General features: G+C 38.0%; 1 protein-coding gene across 3 annotated transcripts in view; it reads right to left on the minus strand.

Moving 5' to 3' along the window:
• Positions 1 to 17,440, minus strand: part of ELL2 (elongation factor for RNA polymerase II 2) — a 103,252-nt gene that overhangs the window by 76,729 nt on the left and 9,083 nt on the right. For all 3 annotated transcript variants that reach the window (XM_067031369.1, XM_059061454.2, XM_067031371.1), the window contains exon 2: positions 6,455 to 6,502. In XM_067031369.1, coding sequence (XP_066887470.1) covers positions 6,455 to 6,502 — 48 coding nt within the window. The remainder of the gene's footprint in view (positions 1 to 6,454; positions 6,503 to 17,440) is intronic.

Here is a 17,440-nt window from a genome sequence, read left to right on the forward strand (position 1 = left end):
GCAACATAAAATAGAGAAGTTGGTCAATAGTTTCAAACTATTATTCAGTTATTGTTTGAGATAATAGGAGTTTCCAGAATGTCAGCCCATACCACTGGCCAAATATGACATTTTACATATATATACATACACACACACACACACACACACACACACACACACACTGTATATTATACTATATACATAAAAAATTATATAACCTTTGATATATATCAAAGTTAAATATTTCTTTCAAATTGGGTAATTTACTATTGTATTAATACCTTAGTAAATTAACATGTGGTTAATGGGTTATAATTCAATGCAAATATGTTATCTACACATGTTAACCACTGTAATATTTAAAAAATTAAAACAGAACTGCCATAAAAGGATTTAATTTTAACACCTTTGCAGTATTAATTACATTCAGAGCTGAGTGTATAAAGGTAGCTGTTAGTCAGCAACCTTTGAGCAGACTGACTAAACACAACCATTGGCAAAACCAGTGGACTAGCCAAACCAAAAACAGCAGGGGAGAAGCAGAGTGCAGGCATATCATCTAAAAAGGAATGACAGTGCTGGGAATTTATTTTTATCTCTGCTGCTGTTTCAAGCAGATAGTTATCTTTGCTTGCGGAGTATCAAGTAGATTAGAGAAGGGTAGTCTGTGGGAAGTATTTTCAGGTGGGTTGAAATTGGCTACTAAATTCAAATACTGTATAATTTAGTTTTTCAAATCCAATCTTCTCTCCAGCCCCCCAAAAGGAAAATAAATAATTAACAAAATATTTCTGAATGCTTTGCTAAGTTTGGAAGTTAAGAAAAAAAAAAAAAGAAAATCCAACTCTGTTCTTTAGAGTCAATGGCTCTACTGCAAAAATTTTAACACTATTCAAAAGCCTTTAAAGCTAGCAGTTAAATGCTGATTTCATCTTCAGAAGGTCAGTGTGCCTTTTTGGAAGGCGTACATTTAAAAGCTGTTTGACTGGCTGTTCCTTGCTCATTCTTAGAAAAGTGTGTGTTACTCAGTATTTCACAGGAGATATGACATGGTACTTATAGACAATATTTTCTGTCCTCATCTTAAGGTTAATTTCTAAATTACATATGCAAAGCGAACTTCTATTTTTTAAAGTCTCTGGGATCGCTGAGTCTGAAGTAAGCAATTAAATTAGAGAGAATTTTGGAACAACATTCTCATAACAAATACTGAGTTAATACTGAGGTCTGGAATCCTATTTACTGTGACAAAGTTAACATTATTTCTCACTGCCCTGGGACAATCATTCCCTGCACCTGAGTCCCTGATGCCACAGGCAAGTCCACTCTGCAAGGCTGACACAGGCCAACAGATGTGGCCATTATTTGCTGTTGAAAACGTTGCCATTTCAGATTTTATCTGAATTATAAACATATCACAGATCTACCTTTTTGTGTATGAGTGTGTACATAGATTTTAATAGATGTTCTGGAATTTTACATACCTATTTCCAGGATATAATATTTTGCATCTACCGAAACCTTTGTTTAAAACCCTGATTCATACCAATCAGAAATACATAAGCCTTGTTCCTGAGAGTCCCCTGTATCTATAGGAGTTCTGAAAGGAGGGTTCTGGATAAGTCCTACATTATTAATTCTTTCCTGAGTATTAGTCTATATATGTTTGTCAGATTCTGAGTTCCCTGAGGGCACACCCCATGTCTTACCCATCCCTGTATCTTTGCACACAAAGCACTTAGCAAAGTACTTGGCACCAATAAGGGCTAAAAGAATGTTTATGCAATAAATAAGAAACAAACAGAACAATAAAGCTATTAGCACACTCACTGATTAGGCACCAGTTTATAGTTTATTGAGTAATTATGTTAGTAGATAACTGCATCAGTAACAACTGCCATTACTTGAAAATACTGAGTTAACTTATTTCCAATACCTCTCCTTTTACAGCTGTGTGGTATAGTGGGGGGAATTTTCCCTGGCAGAGTGAAGACCGAGACAGTAGTTACAGCTGTGTCTCCATCAGCTGTGTGTCTTTATTTATTATTATTTTTTGCGATACGAGGGCCTCTCACTGTTGTGGCCTCTCCCATTGCGGAGCACAGGCTCCGGACGCACTGGCTCAGCGGCCATGGCCCACGGGCCCAGGGGCCCAGCTGCTCCACGGCATGTGGGATCTTCCCGGACCAGGACACGAACCCACGTCCCCTGCCTCAGCAGGCGGACTCTCAACCACTGCACCACCAGGGAAGTCCAGCTGTGTGTCTTTAGATAAGAAACTTTCAACAAACATAAAAATAAAGAGTAATTAGTTTTTAAAACTTTATTGAAACACACATATTTGGAAAATTTTCACCTGCCACATTTTCAGTATCCAGTTAAAATATGAGACAGAACTACCGTGATTTGGATAAAGCTTGCTCAACAATAAGGATGCAGCTTTTGGAAACCATGTGCATCATATCATTACACCCCTCTGAATGTTATAACTTGAACACCTCAATACTGTAGCCATGTGAATCTTACCAGCTACTTTTTCTATTCAATTAGAATGGTCTATAAAAATGTACAATCCTAGTACACCTTTAGTTATGAGTATCCTAGGTATGGATTAGAACTGCAAGGATAATTTCTTGAGCCATACTCTTAAAAATCAACAAGGTATTTTTGGCTGATTTATTCAGCTCCTGATATTCATGAGTTTTGAAAACAGAATTAACTGTTCTTATAGATATTTCCTCATCTTTTCAGAATCCATAAAATGCCTTCAACGACCATTCAATTTCCTGACTACCCTTTTCCACTAAGGGAAAAGGGTGAGATGAAGTGTGAAAGACAAATTTTCATTTTTTATGCTATAAAAGCTGCTGCCCAACCGTGATGATAAAAATACAGGTAATCAATGATTCTCAGAATTTTCACTCTTTAAGAGCATATTGCTATACTTTAATAGTCCAGTCTGCATTTTTTTTTTAGAAGAAAACTTCAATTTAAGAGAACGTGTTCAGGGCCTCCCTAGTGGTGCAGTGGTTAAGAATCCACCTGCCAATGCAGGGGATAAGGGTTCGAGCCCTGGTCTGGGAAGATCCCACATGCCGCGGAGCAATTAAGCCTATGCGCCACAACTACTGAGCCTGCACTCTAGAGCCCGTGAACCACAACTACTTAGCCTGCGTGCCACAACTACTGAAGCCCACGCACCCAGAGCCCACGCTCCACAAGAGAAGCCACTGCAATGAGAAGCCCGCGCACCGCAAAAAAGAGTAGGCCTCGCTCGCCGCAACTAGAGAAAGCCTGTACACGGCAACGAAGACCCAACACAGCCAAAAATAATAAATAAAATAAATGAATTTATAAAAAAAAAAAAAGAGAGAACGTGTTCAGGCACAAAAGTAAATATGCTTAAAAGTTAACCAGCCAAGATCCAAATTCTGACCTTCTAAAGACATTACAGAGGGGGAAAATTCCTATAATTAGTAACAAGGAACAGCATAAACATGCAGTGCTTAGCATCAGGGAAAGAGGAAATAATCTTAACACTAAATGTTCACTTTTCAAATGATATTTTAACAATATTTCAGTTGTATATCAAATATGTCTATATAGGACACTATCATGATAGTTAATGTATATTTTCAATCACATTTGATGTAAAGCTTGTAAATTTGTTAGACTTGCCACATTCTTTCTAGAGAAACTTTCAAAGTGTCTGAAACACTATATTAAAAGACAACTAAAATTTCTCATTGAGAAAAACTCTTTTGTGGGAAATCTAAATTAGAACCTTCCAATTTAAAGTCCTAAACATTTTCCACGTAGGAAAACTCTGTAAGTATACTTCTTCAGATAGTTTTTAAAGCAATCAGCACCGGCGACGTTAAATTATCGTGGCTCTCAAGAAAAACAGAGGAACACTGTACAGAAGACCCTCACATTTGTGGCTCTGTGTATTCCCTGTGGGCTGTGCCAACCCACTCTCTCCCCAGTAATGACTCTTTGTTTTTACTAAGTCCCAAAGGGCTGGTGAGAGCGCTGCAAAGAGAAGGGGGGGAGGGGTGGATGGAATGCAGCTGCAGGCTCTGAAACAATGCTGAGTCCATATATTTTGTTCCCAGTTAGAATAATAAAAAAGGGACTGTAGTGGGGGGTGAGGGGATGGAGAAGACAGAATCCAGAATAAGCAAGGTAGGGCCAAGTATCCTATAGCTCTCATCCTGCAGCACTCCCTCCTCTCCCAACACTCATACTCTGCCAACTCCAATAACCATTCATTTGGTTAAAAAGCTTATCTGTTAAAATTCAAACACCCATTAAGATTTAAACCTATCATTCATTTATATCTAAATCACTTTTATCAGTGAACTACACTCAGACAAAGAATAAAGTAGGAAGAGAGAATGGAGCTTGCAAAGATAAACTGGGAAAGCTTGGACACAGAGATAGGAAAGTTTGGGGGAGGTAAGTAGGTAGGAGATTTCAGAAAGGGAGGTCCAAGGTTTCAAACAGAAACTGCCTGCTTTGTAAAGGTACCTAGGGCCAGGGGAGTAACTGGTATGCTACAGAAAACCATATTCCTTCTAAGACTGCTAAAAGCTACATGTTTCTGCATCAAGAGCTTGGAAGCCTGCACATATTTGTTCCTCATTATTCGGTCTAACCTAGTGCCTCCTAAGAAAATGTCCTTCACTTGCATTTCCCTGGCCTCCACGTCCCAACTGGGAGAATGAAAGAATTAAGGGAAGAGGGAAGAAGCAGACACCAAAACAAGGTGTCAGCTGCTAGTGAGCTGAAAAGCAGCTCAAACCCTACTCTTCTCCCCTGGGTACTGCCCTCTCTTCCCAGATAACCCTTTACTGAAATGGGTAGCCCTGCTGAGCTCAAGAAGTCAGGCCTGCCTCTCGAACATCCCTTCAGATATTGTTGATGCCATTAAAATTTGTAAGAAAATTCAAGAAGCCTCAAGTAAACAACCGACACTAATACCTCAAAAATGGTATCAGCATGTGCTAGAGACTATCTAAAAAGCTATGAAACAAAATTCAGAAGAATGCTTGTTCCATTTAGGATCCCATTCATGAACACTCAGTTACTGGGGAGAGAAAAAAAAGGACTTCATTGTAAAGCTATCATGTAGAAGCAAACCTCTGACATCCACACACAAACATCTCCTTCAAGTTAGCATTCCACAAGATTTAGAAGTACTCTTAGTTGGTGTTGAATGATACAATTAATCTCTTGACTCTTGAAATGTCTTCAAGTTATAAAGTTTAGAAAGACTGTATTTATTCACATTGAATTTTTGCATTTTGTGACATAAACAAAAATTCACACGTGTAGAGATTTATAATAAATAGGAATATGATCTTCCCCCCTCAGGTTGCCTTTTCTCTAGAGCTCTGAAATTCATTTACAGATATTCCAAATCTCTATACTATAGACAATATATAGAGACAAATTCAGAAATGCATATTGATTTGAATGAAGGAATGATTGAGTCTACTATTTATTTTATTAATATTAAATAGTAATAGTAATAATTATGAAATAATATTGACACTACTCCTGTAAAGTTTATCATCTATTACAAATACAAAATTCGTAGGTGCATTTTATTAGGAGTTATCATTTATTATACTTTTAAATCCAGCAATAAAATAGACAATACTTTGTTTATTCTGTGTACTAGAAAAATTCAACTTTCTATATATACATTTCATTTCCTAGTATTAAAGTCCATAGACAGCAAAAGTTTGTTAATATTAACAACAATCACATAATCATAACTTGCCTGAAATTAATAATTCTTTATGGTTACTTAATTGTGGTAAACAAAATATAATCTCATAATACTATGATGAATGTTACACTTCAATAAAAAGGTTAAAAAATCAATTATCGGGGCTTCCCTGGTGGCGCAGTGGTTGAGAATCTGCCTGCCAATGCAGCGGACACGGGTTCAAGCCCTGGTCTGGGAAGATAACACATGACGCGGAGCAACTGGGCCCGTGAGCCACAATTACTGAGCCTGCGCATCTGGAGCCTGTGCTCCACAACAAGAGAGGCCGCAATAGTGAGAGGCCCGCGCACCGCCATGAAGAGTGGCCCCCACTTGCCACAACTAGAGAAAGCCCTCGCACAGAAACGAAGGCCCAACACAGCCATAAATAAATAAAAAAATAATTTTTAAAAAAACTGTTGAAAATATAGTGCAAATAATATTGAAATAAATATTTTTTAAAAATCAATTATCTATGACTTGGAAAAAAACTACTCAATACCTATACCTGAATTACTTAACTAAATCAAGAAGGTAACTCAAGTCTTAAAGGTGTCATAAATTTACATTTAGTCTCAAAGTTCACAAAATATGAGTGACATTATATTAAGAGGCACAGGTGAAAACAAATTTTAAGATGTAAATATAATAATGTGTAAGATTAGATTTTCTTGCTAAAACAGTAAGAGTACTCACCCCTTGGAGCCCTTGGAACTGAATTGAAGGTCGAAAAGGAATTAAATTCTATTAAAAGAAACATAAGAAACAAACACGTCAACCTTGGTTACTGGGACACGGAACTAAATGATTAAACTCTAAACCTATGCACTTGGTCAGTGCTATAGTCTGTGAAAACCTTTTCATTACATACTAAGGTTTATATGTCACTATATTAAGATGCCTTGATAAATGATACTGCACTACTGACATTTCTCTGAATACACAACCAAAGATATCTTTTGGCAGTGTAGCTAATCAGGTTTTTGAAAATGACTGACATGATTTGGCAAAAAATGATCAGTTTACTAATTCAATTTTACATGAAAAAGTATTATTGCTTAATTTCTTGAAATGTTTTTTAAAAATGCAGGGGAAAGCAAGGGATAGTCAAAGAAACTTTGAAAAACTCTTAAGAGGACGCTAGAAATATAAAATTAAAATATTTGAGAATGAACTGTGGTTTCTATTTTCTCACATTTTACCAGAGATTAGTTTTTAGTTGAGGGTCAAACAGGTTAACAATCTTCTCACAAGCTTGTCACCAGGAGAATATAATTTCTAGAACAGTGTTTTGTTTTATTATGAGCTTTGTCCTGTTCATAATTTTTATATTTTCTCATAGAGTTGTATATTTAGAACAAAAGCTGAAACTGTAAATATCTACCATAGTCTCAGGCATGATTTCCTGTACCCAAAGTCACCAGTATGGGGCTGGTTCACCATTATTGGAACGCTTTTCCAAACTGCTAACAGAAATTCATGGGGAAATCAGATTTGGGTAACATTTTAATAGTAACACATCAGCCTGTAAACTATTCTTCATACCCTCATATCCAAACCCAATGCACAAAAACAAAAGCAGTGGTTACTGGTCTCAACTCTACCTTAAAGAAAAATACAGAGGCACCCATGTGCCCCTCCCTCAGCCACTGCACATTAACTACTACTTACCAGGTACTTCCCAAAACTTCTCTACAGATTTAAAAGTTTACTAATCAGGATTACAACAAACTAAAGAGAAATAAGGAAAGGATAAGTCCTTTAAAAGACAGATCATCTGAATATAAAATCAAGTGGTAGTATTAACCATTCTATTATTATTTATAAAAATGGATACACATCTTCTTGAAGAAAACATAATAGATACTATTACCATTGTTCTACCACCATAAAAAGATTATTTAACTTTAGACTTATCAGCAGAATCAAATCACTACTGGGTGACAAAATTTATTTCTTGGTGTGGGAGAAGTAGGTAACAATTTTTCATAGTGATTCATTCTAATTCACGGTGTTTTATGAAAATATAAAATATAGATTAACGTGAACTTGAATTTCCTTAGAGGGAGAAAACCTCACCCAAACCTACCTTCCACAGCTAAACCTTTACCTGAAGTAACGGTAGCTTGCGTGCAGAAGCCCTGGGGAGGCCCACTTTGTATGTAAGTGGGTGGCACTACAATTTAGGTAAGACAGGTCCAGGTTCTAGCTTCCAGAATATTTCAATCAGCCCTGCCTCCTGCTTTCTCTTCAAATCACAAACACTGAACATCTCCTCTCAGGCTGGTTACACTTTCCTCTCTGACTCCTTGCAGGCAGGTTATCTTCAGCTCACCACTGGAATCTGAACTTCTCTATCAAGTTCATCAATTCTTCTTGGTCAAACAAATGCTAACTTTCCTCAATTTTCAAATTGCTCACTTCTCCACTGGATGTCACTTGGAGACACCACTCCTCCTAGCTCTTTGATCATGCCTTTCACTTTCCTCTTTCTAGATCCAGCCTCTCCTGAAGGCTCACCTTGCCTATTTGGTGATGACTCTGAATCTCTTCCCTATTCCTCAACTTGGCATCTCTCTGCAACTTGCAACTTATCACAGCCTAGGACATTTTGCATTAGAAACTCTCAATGACAGCAAAATTGGCAAACACTAAACCACCTCCACCCCTTGCCAAACTGGCATCTCTTTCCTACTTTCTGGCAAGGGTGCTTCTATCTTGTTGGTTCTCCAGGCTCACAACTTTTAAGTTTAACGCACAGCCTCTTCTCCCTCTCCCCTCACCGCATTCTATTAGGCAATTGCACACTGCTAGAATCACAGAATTCCAGGTCCAGAGGTACTCCAGTTGGTACCCAGCCCCACCCTCCACCCTTAACCACAATGAGCCATGCATCCCATTAATTACTAAGCTGGGACCAGAATCTAGGACCCAATCGTCCTGTTTTGCCATACTGTTTTTCTTCTACTGTCTTGGGCTCCACACACATCTGTTATGATAGATCAATGAGCACTTGCTCCTTTATACCAGAGTTTGCATTTTAGCTGGAGAACATTTGAAAACGATTAAATATTGTACTAGGCTAAGTACTGCTGGGAGGTACAGTAAGGATTCTCACAAAGGAAAAAAGTATGGGTTAGAAGAGATACTAGAAAAGAGAAAAGGCTCATGGAAAAGATGGCTCTTGAGTAGCAATTTTGAAAGGACAAACTCCAGGGAGAGGGAGTGCCCTAAGCAAAAAAGCAAGGAGACAGGAATAGGTACTGTGCAGGCAGACGGCAGGTCTTTTCACACGTGAAACATAACATAAAGGATGAGAATTGGACCTGGCGATCTCTGGCTAATCTTTCTTTGACCTCAAAATTTGTCTTCAGTTTTAGCTTCTATCCACTACAGAATAAATAGGACAGTAATTTAAATTTCAGACCTCATAATTTCTAAAGGTTCATCACCCTGTGAAATAACCCTATCCTAATCCCTTCCATTACCCCTTTAGGGATGGCCTTTAAGTCTTGTCTTTGACATGATAAACAATTGGAGGCTCTTCTGATTTTTGGAATAAGAAAGTGAGTTGCTGAAAATTAAGTGTTTCAGGGAAAGCAGCTCTTTCAGTCACGTGTAAGAAAGACAGAGAGAGAGAGAGAGAGATCAATTGGGGCTAGGGAAAAGGATTAGACATCAGCTCCAGGGGATGTTTTATTTAGGAACACTCTGGTGATAAAGGCCTAAATTAGAATGTCTTCATCTGGAGCAAACAGGAGATGGTGGAATGAGCAGACCTTCCCAAGAAAGAATGATAAAATGTGATGAAAGCTTGAATATCAGGCGTGCACGTGCACATATGCACAAAAGAAGCAAAGGTGGCTCAGGGCTCTCGATCATCATCTGGGGCCACTCTGCCCCAGACTCCCTCATATTAAGCTTAGTCTCTACTTTGAAAGCTCCTAGCCTGTTTCAGGTCCCTATCACCAAGCACCTAGACAAAGGCCTTCCTTCCTTCCTTCAATTCCTTCCAAATGCTACTCATTCAAATACCTAGCAGAAGCTTTCTCAGATACCACCCTCAGCATAGCCTGCAGTGGGTTCTGTCAAAGCAAAACAAACTCCACCACATAGAAAGCAGATGGTCCAACTACAGGACTAATCAATTTCATCTTCCACTTCCCAACTGTGGCTCAGCAGTGTTAACCTTTTTCAGTCTGTTTGTTTTGTAAACAATTTCCTCTCTATTTCTACCTCCTATCTGTTCTTTCAACCTGGCATACCTTCCCAAACACTATTTTGCCAATCCATACTAATCACTTAACATTCAAGCTTAAGATTAATTTCCTCAGCTAGGCCTTGTTTTAGATAAATCAGAAATCAAAGACTCAATGAGTTTAAAGACCCAATGCAGGTAAATGTGAAAGAGACTGGGTGTAAAGCAACAGGGCAGTGGCGAGTACCTGGGGAATGAATGCCCAACTGAGAAAGGACTCAAATTTTAAAATGTTAAACCTTTTCCTCACCAAACAAAACACTGCTGCCACCATTTTGCTAACTCTGAATTATGTCCACTTTAGCTACCATTAGCTATTGTTTTTTCCAGATGCCTGTGTCTATGGTACCACTACACTGGGGGTGTATTTTTTCATAGGTTTTCTTACTCCTAGTTGTTATGATACAGAAGAGTCTAACACATATTTAACTTACAAGTACTTATCTATATTATGATAAAAAAGTATTATAAAATCACTTTGGCTATGTTCTCTTTATATATGTGGTATACAACTATATGCATTATATACTTTATAGATTACTATTCTGGGTTGTATAGACAAAACAATACCACTATGCTTTTCATCAACTTAGGGATTCTCAAGAGTAATTTTTTAAAAAATTAAATTTATTTATTTATTTTTGGCTGCATGGGTGAAAAGGGGCTGCTACTCTTCATTGCGGTGCGCGGGCTTCTTATTGCGGTGGCTTCACTTGTTGCAGAGCACAGGCTCTAGGCTCGCGGGCTCTATCCAATCTTTTGCCTCATGACCTGAATTTAGAACCTAACCTCCTGATATGCTTAGAGTTCTATCTGTATTGCTTGATTCCTCAACAAAAGTGATAACTTGTTTTTGTTTACATAGTTTTGTAATGTACAGAGTATTTTTATATCCATAGTCTCAAGTGAGGCCTCTTAAAACCAGCCATGGGTGGTAGGAAGGCATCATCATTCCCCATTTCAGAGGGAGATAAACGAGTCTCCAACAGGCAAAGTTCATTGCTCAGAATCACCAAGCTAGTGGCTAGCAGAATTGGACCTCAAATCCAGACTTCTGAATTTCAAATACAGTACCCTTTCCTTATCTTGCCTCTGTAACAGGTTACCTCCTAGGGCTGAACATGAAAAGCACTTAAATGCTCATTCAATTCTCTGTCATTTTGTTTCCAAAGAAAATGAATTTCATAAAATCATTATAATTTCCAAGGTTCAGCTTCTGATTAAATAAAAACTAAAAAAAAAACGTTTTTTTTTTTTTCTGTAAGGACCATGTATAGTAAAGGAACATATATAAATATTTGTGTTAACATTTTTCATTATAAAAATAAAACCCTAATCTATGGAGTAGTTGTGGGTGCTTATCCAAACAGGATAAACTAGGATTATTGTTGCTGAAAAACTTTAAGATATCTAACAACCTAGAAGAGAAAAATACATAAGAGAATCTCAAATCCTTTATTGATTTTAATCCCAATTTTAGACAAGAAGATGTTAGGTACTATGCTACAGTTCTTTTTTTTGTGTGTGATATGCGGGCCTCTCACTGTTGTGGCCTCTCCTGTTGCGAAGCACAGGCTCCGGACGCGCAGGCTCAGCGGCCATGGCTCACGGGCCCACGCGCTCCGCGGCATGTGGGATCTTCCCGGACCGGGGCACGAACCCGTGTCCCCTGCATCGGCAGGCGGATTCTCAACCACTGCGTCACCAGGGAAGCCCTATGCTACAGTTCTTGAACGTTTTAAAAAATGCAACGAGAGACAGCTAGAATGCTATACCACTTTTTATGCTTCTGACAACTGTGTTAATGGGAAAGGTACCCAGAATAAGTTCTAAAAGTCAATACCAGGACGTCCCTGGTAGTCCAGTGGTAAATAATCCACCTTACAATGCATGGGATGTGGGTTTGATCCCTGGTCAGGGAACTAAGATCCCACATGCCGTGGGGCAAGTAAGCCCGAGGGCCACAACTACTGAGCTCACGCACCTCAACTAGAGCCTGCGCCGCAAACTACAGAGCCCACGTGCCCTGGAGCCTGCGTGCCACGACTAGAGAAGAGAAGACCCACAGGCCACAACTAGAGAGAAGCCCGAGTGACACAGCAAAGATCCCGCACACTGCAATGAAAGATCCTGCATGCTGCAACTAAGACCCGACGCAGCCGAAAATAAATTAAATAAATAAATAAATAAATAATAAATCTTTAAAAAAACCTGAACATTTAAAAAAAATAAATAAAAGTCAATACCACTATAAGCAAATGTCTCAAGCATGTTAGTTTTTCACCTTAAATGTTTTTTAGTCTAAGTTTAACTGCACAAACATAACCTCAACTCATTGTATATTTTTTAATGCAACCCAGTTTTAAAAGATAATGTAATTACAGGTAGCCAAATATGATATGGCATGTTTTAGAATAATGTTTAACTTACTAAGTACAGTTCCATTACAAATCGAACTTCAATAGGACTTCAACTTTTGATTTTTAGCTTTAATTAAATATTTGCACCAACTAGCTCTTTTGAAAATCAAGTAACTCTAGGGTTTAACTGACTAGTACTTGAGATATAAATAAGATAGTGATCTAGTATCTTCATCATTCCAAGAAACAATGCAGACTGGAACTGGCTACGGAAACCGTTTTGATAAATGCTTCAACAAGGTGATGTTTTATAGTCAAAAGATTCTGTTAAACTCTTGGTTGGTTCACTGATTTTAGATTTCCTTGAATTAACCCTCTGTATTTCTCAGAGAATGTAGGGCATTCTTAAGCTTAGAATAAAAGTGTAGACAATACTAAAATGCTCAAAAGTTTAGTTCTTGACATCTGCCACTATAATAAGCCAATTCTACTGCAATAAAAACTGCTCTATGACCAAACAAATCTATGTCCACTTATTTCCAGGGACTATGCCTTGCAATATATAAGGACTATAAAAGTAATATGTAATTTACTGAGTAATTTTATTAAGTAATTTTAATTGTGCTGAGTAATATTAATTTCTGACACTATTATTTTAGGGTAGGAGGGAAGAAGCAAAGCTCAGGTTTCTTTGGGGATAAATAAAAGAGAGTTACTTATCCTATAAAAGTTGTTATAACCATCTCTTAATTATTTACATATTGCTTATCCATCCAAATTAAACCTATGGTTACTTTTTTTTTTTTTTTTGCAGTATGCGGGCCTCTCACTGTTGTGGCCTCTCCCGTTGCGGAGCACAGGCTCCGGACGCGCAGGCCTAGCGGCCATGGCTCACGGGCTTAGTTGCTCCGCGGCTTGTGGGATCTTCCCGGACCAGGGCACGAACCCGTGTCTCCTGCATCGGCAGGCGGATTCTCAACCACTGCGCCACCAGGGAAGCCCACCTATGGTTACTTTTATTCTATCAACCACTATTGGTTTTGTCAACATACAACCGTAAGAAATAGCATTTTGTTCTAGAAAAGAGTGATTTCTCTAAGAAACACATTATAGAGATCTTTCTAATTTTATTCTCTAAGGTTAGAGATATACTTGAAATACCTTGAGCTTCCCTTCTGAACCCATCATGGAGCTTTGACTCAACTTAAAGTTAACTCTTGAATTATTTAAAATTAACCAATAGGTATTTATTAAATACTTCATACTGTATTTGCGTACCTGTGCTGCATTATAAGTCAAGCTAAAGATAGTGCAAAAAGGGCTTCCCTGGTGTGGCACAGTGGTTAAGAATCCACCTGCCAATGCAGGAGACATGGGTTCAAGCCCTGGTCCGGGAAGATTCCCACATGCCACACAACAACTAAGCCTGTGCACCACAACTACTGAGCCCGTGTGCCACAACTACTGAAGGCCGCATGCCTAGAGCCTGTGCTCCTCGACAAGAGAAGCCACCACCATGAGAAGCCTGCATGCCTCAACGAAGAGCAGCCCCCCACTCGCCACAACTAGAGAAAGCCCACATGCAGCAGCGAAGACCCAAGGCAGCCAAAAATAAAATAAATTAATTAATTTTTAAAAAAGAATATTTAAAGATAGTGCAAAAAAAAATTCCAAAGTCAAATATAATTTTGGAACTTTGTGTCAAAACCAGAAAACTGTCTATAAATGGTGATGGGTCAGGTGACTGCTTTAAGTGAGATTGTTTTAGGAAATGATTATAGCCACCTAGTTACTATTTACTGAGCGCTTAAAATGTGTCAGGCCAGTGTAATCACTTTTACTATCACCTGTGGGAATTCTCAGAACACCCTTGTGGAGTAGATACTATTATTTCCACAGGATTCCACAGGTAAATCCTGTGAAATCACATGAGGTTACACAGCTAATAAGGGACGTGGAGCTCAAACCCTAGACTGTCTCACTTTAAGAACTAAGCACTCTACACAGCTAGCCTCTCCTGCTCCTCCTTAACAACAGTTATATAAGACGTGAAATATCTGAATGCTACAGAATTAAGAACTGATAAGAATCAATAGCTCTTTGGGGATCACTTTTTTGGTTTTGCACTACAACTTAAGGAAAATATCAGGCACTTGAATTTCTTTTCACTTACGCAAGTAAATAGTAAAAAGTATTTATGACTTATCCTGGGATACAATTTAAGATAGATCTTTCTTTCCTAAAAGAGGTACTATACTGTGGTTATAATTCTTTTACTTAAGAAGTCATTTAATTCTGCTCTTTAAAACATCACCTGATAGAGAAACCAAAGACTATCCAATAATTTTATTTTAACCACAGTAATAAAAGTAAAATCTAAGCAGGGAAAGAAGAGGAAGAAAAAAAAAGATGGAGTATAAGCAGACAGTAGCACAGGAAATCAGATAATCCTGAAATCAAATATACCCAGCTCTCGTCAAAAGCTGGTAATATGTTTAGAATGATAGTATGAATGTGAAATTTTGAGGTAATCCAAAGATACCTTAGTAAACGGTATCTCCTTCTTTACCCCAATCTTTTTTTAGATGCTCCCCCACCCCCCAGGGGGGAGGAGAGAGAAAGAGGGAGTCATTAAGTTTCACAAAATCTAGTACTTTGCTTTGTCAGTCAATCCAACCTTACATATCACAGAAACCCGTTCTCTGCAGATTTGGAAGAACCAGATTAAAGAGCATTTGGAATAAAGAATAATTTCTTTCTAGCCTTTACAGCATAGAAAAGAATGAAATATAAAGGAGATTCTCGAAACAGTAGAGAGAAGTCAAAAATCTAATTTATTTAACACGGTCCTTGTTTTTAAAGATAGTTTCTGGAAAACTAGCTATCTGATGCAGGCCAAATTAAAAAAAAATTATTATTGTCTTAAACGTTACTATTTTATACAACTCTTTAAAGGAATATGGAAGGCAAAAATCCAAACTGAGCAACCACCTAAAAAGTTAGTTACTGTGAACAAGCCCTTGTAACAATATTTGAAGCATAATATCCCATCATTTTTTTCCAAGAGAGTGCTTAGTGTGGACTTTATAATTGTGTAATAAGCTTACATGTCAAATCTGATTATAAATACAAACGAAGATTTGTTCTTTGGGATCATGATCTCTAGTAAAGTATAAGGAGAAACAGTAAAATAACTTGGATTGGAAGATGGGTATTATTTTTAAAATAGTAGAAATTTGTAAAATGAAGCATCTACAACAAAGGGGGCCATTAGAAGTCTTGAAACTTGTAAACTACATGATCACACACACTTAGTGTTTTAAAAAGATCGCTTTGGCTGCTGTGTGGAGAATGGACTTTTGCGGGAGGAGTGGAAGCCTGGAGGCTAGATGGAAGTCCATGGCAGTGGTCCTCAAGAGAGATAATGGTGGCTGGGACTGGAGTGGTGGTGATGGATGAAGTTAGATTTCAGATTTTTGAAGACTGACAGAACTTGCTGATGGATCAACTAAGTCAAGAAAAGAGGAGATAAATCAAGGACTACTAGTCAATTACTAGTCAACTGGTGATAAGTACTGCCACTTACTGAAATGGGGAACACTCATGAAGATGTAGGTTTGAAGGGTGAAAACAAGAGTTGTGCTTGGCAAAAATAAACTCAAAATGGATTAAAGACTTAAATGTAAGGCCAGACACTATAAAACTGTTAGAGGAAAACATAGGCAGAACACTCTATGACATAAATCACAGCAAGATCCTTTTTGACCCACATCCTAGAGAAAAGAAAATAAAAACAAAAATAAACAAATGGGACCTAATGAAACTTAAAAGCTTTTGCACAGCAGAGGAAACCATAAACAAGATGAAAAGACAACCCTCAGAATGAGAGAAAATATTTGCAAATGAAGCAACTGACAAAGGATTAATCTCCAAAATTTACAAGTAGCTCATGTAACTCAATATCAAAAAAACAAACAACCCAATCCAAAAATGGGCAGAAGACCTAAATAGACATTTCTCCAATGCAGATATACAGATTGCCAACAAACACATGAAAGAATGCTCAACATCACTAATCATTAGAGAAATGCAAATCAAAATTGCAATGAGGTATCACCTCACACCGGTCAGAATGGCCATCATCAAAAAATCTACAAACAACAAATGCTGGAGAGGGTATGGAGAAAAGGGAACCCTCTTGCACTGTTGGTGGGAATGTAAATTGATACAGCCACTATGGAGAACAGTATGGAGTTCCCTTAAAAAACTAAAAATAGAACTACCATACAACCCAGCAATCCCACTACTGGGCATATACCCTGAGAAAACCATGATTCAAAAAGAGTCATATACCACAATGTTCACTGCAGCTCTATTTACAATAGCCAGGACATGGAAGCAACCTAAGTGTCCATCGACAGATGAATGGATAAAGAAGATGTGGCACATATATACAATGGAATATTACTCAGCCATAAAAAGAAACAAAATTGAGTTATTTGTAGTGAGGTGGAAGGACCTAGAGACTCTCATACAGAGTGAAGTCAGAAAGAGAAAAACAAACACCGTATGCTGACACATATATATGGAATCTAAAAAAAAAAAAAGGTCTGAAGAACCTAGGGGCAGGACAGGAATAAAGACGAAGATGTAGAGAATGGACTTGAGGACAGGGGGAGGGTGAAGAGTAAGCTGGGACAAAGTGAGAGAGTGGCATGGACATACATACACTACCAAAGGTAAAACCGATAGCTAGTGGGAAGCAGCCGCGTAGCACAGGGAGATCAGCTGGGTGCTTTGTGACCACCTAGAGGGGTCGGATAGGGGGAGGTTGAGAGGGAAACACAAGAGGGAAGAGGTATGGGGATATATGTATATGCATAGCTGATTCACTTTGTTATAAAGCAGAAACTAACACACCATTGTAAAGCAATTATACTCCAATAAAGATGTTTTTAAAAAAAGGAATTGTGTTTGGGTCTGTTAAGTTTGAGATAACCTATTAAACTTTGATAAAGAGATCAGGTGTTGAAAATTAGTTCCTGGAAATGGAGGAAGGTCAGA

Source organism: Kogia breviceps, chromosome 4 (genome assembly GCF_026419965.1).
Source record: "Kogia breviceps isolate mKogBre1 chromosome 4, mKogBre1 haplotype 1, whole genome shotgun sequence".
Classification (NCBI taxonomy): domain Eukaryota; kingdom Metazoa; phylum Chordata; class Mammalia; order Artiodactyla; family Physeteridae; genus Kogia; species Kogia breviceps.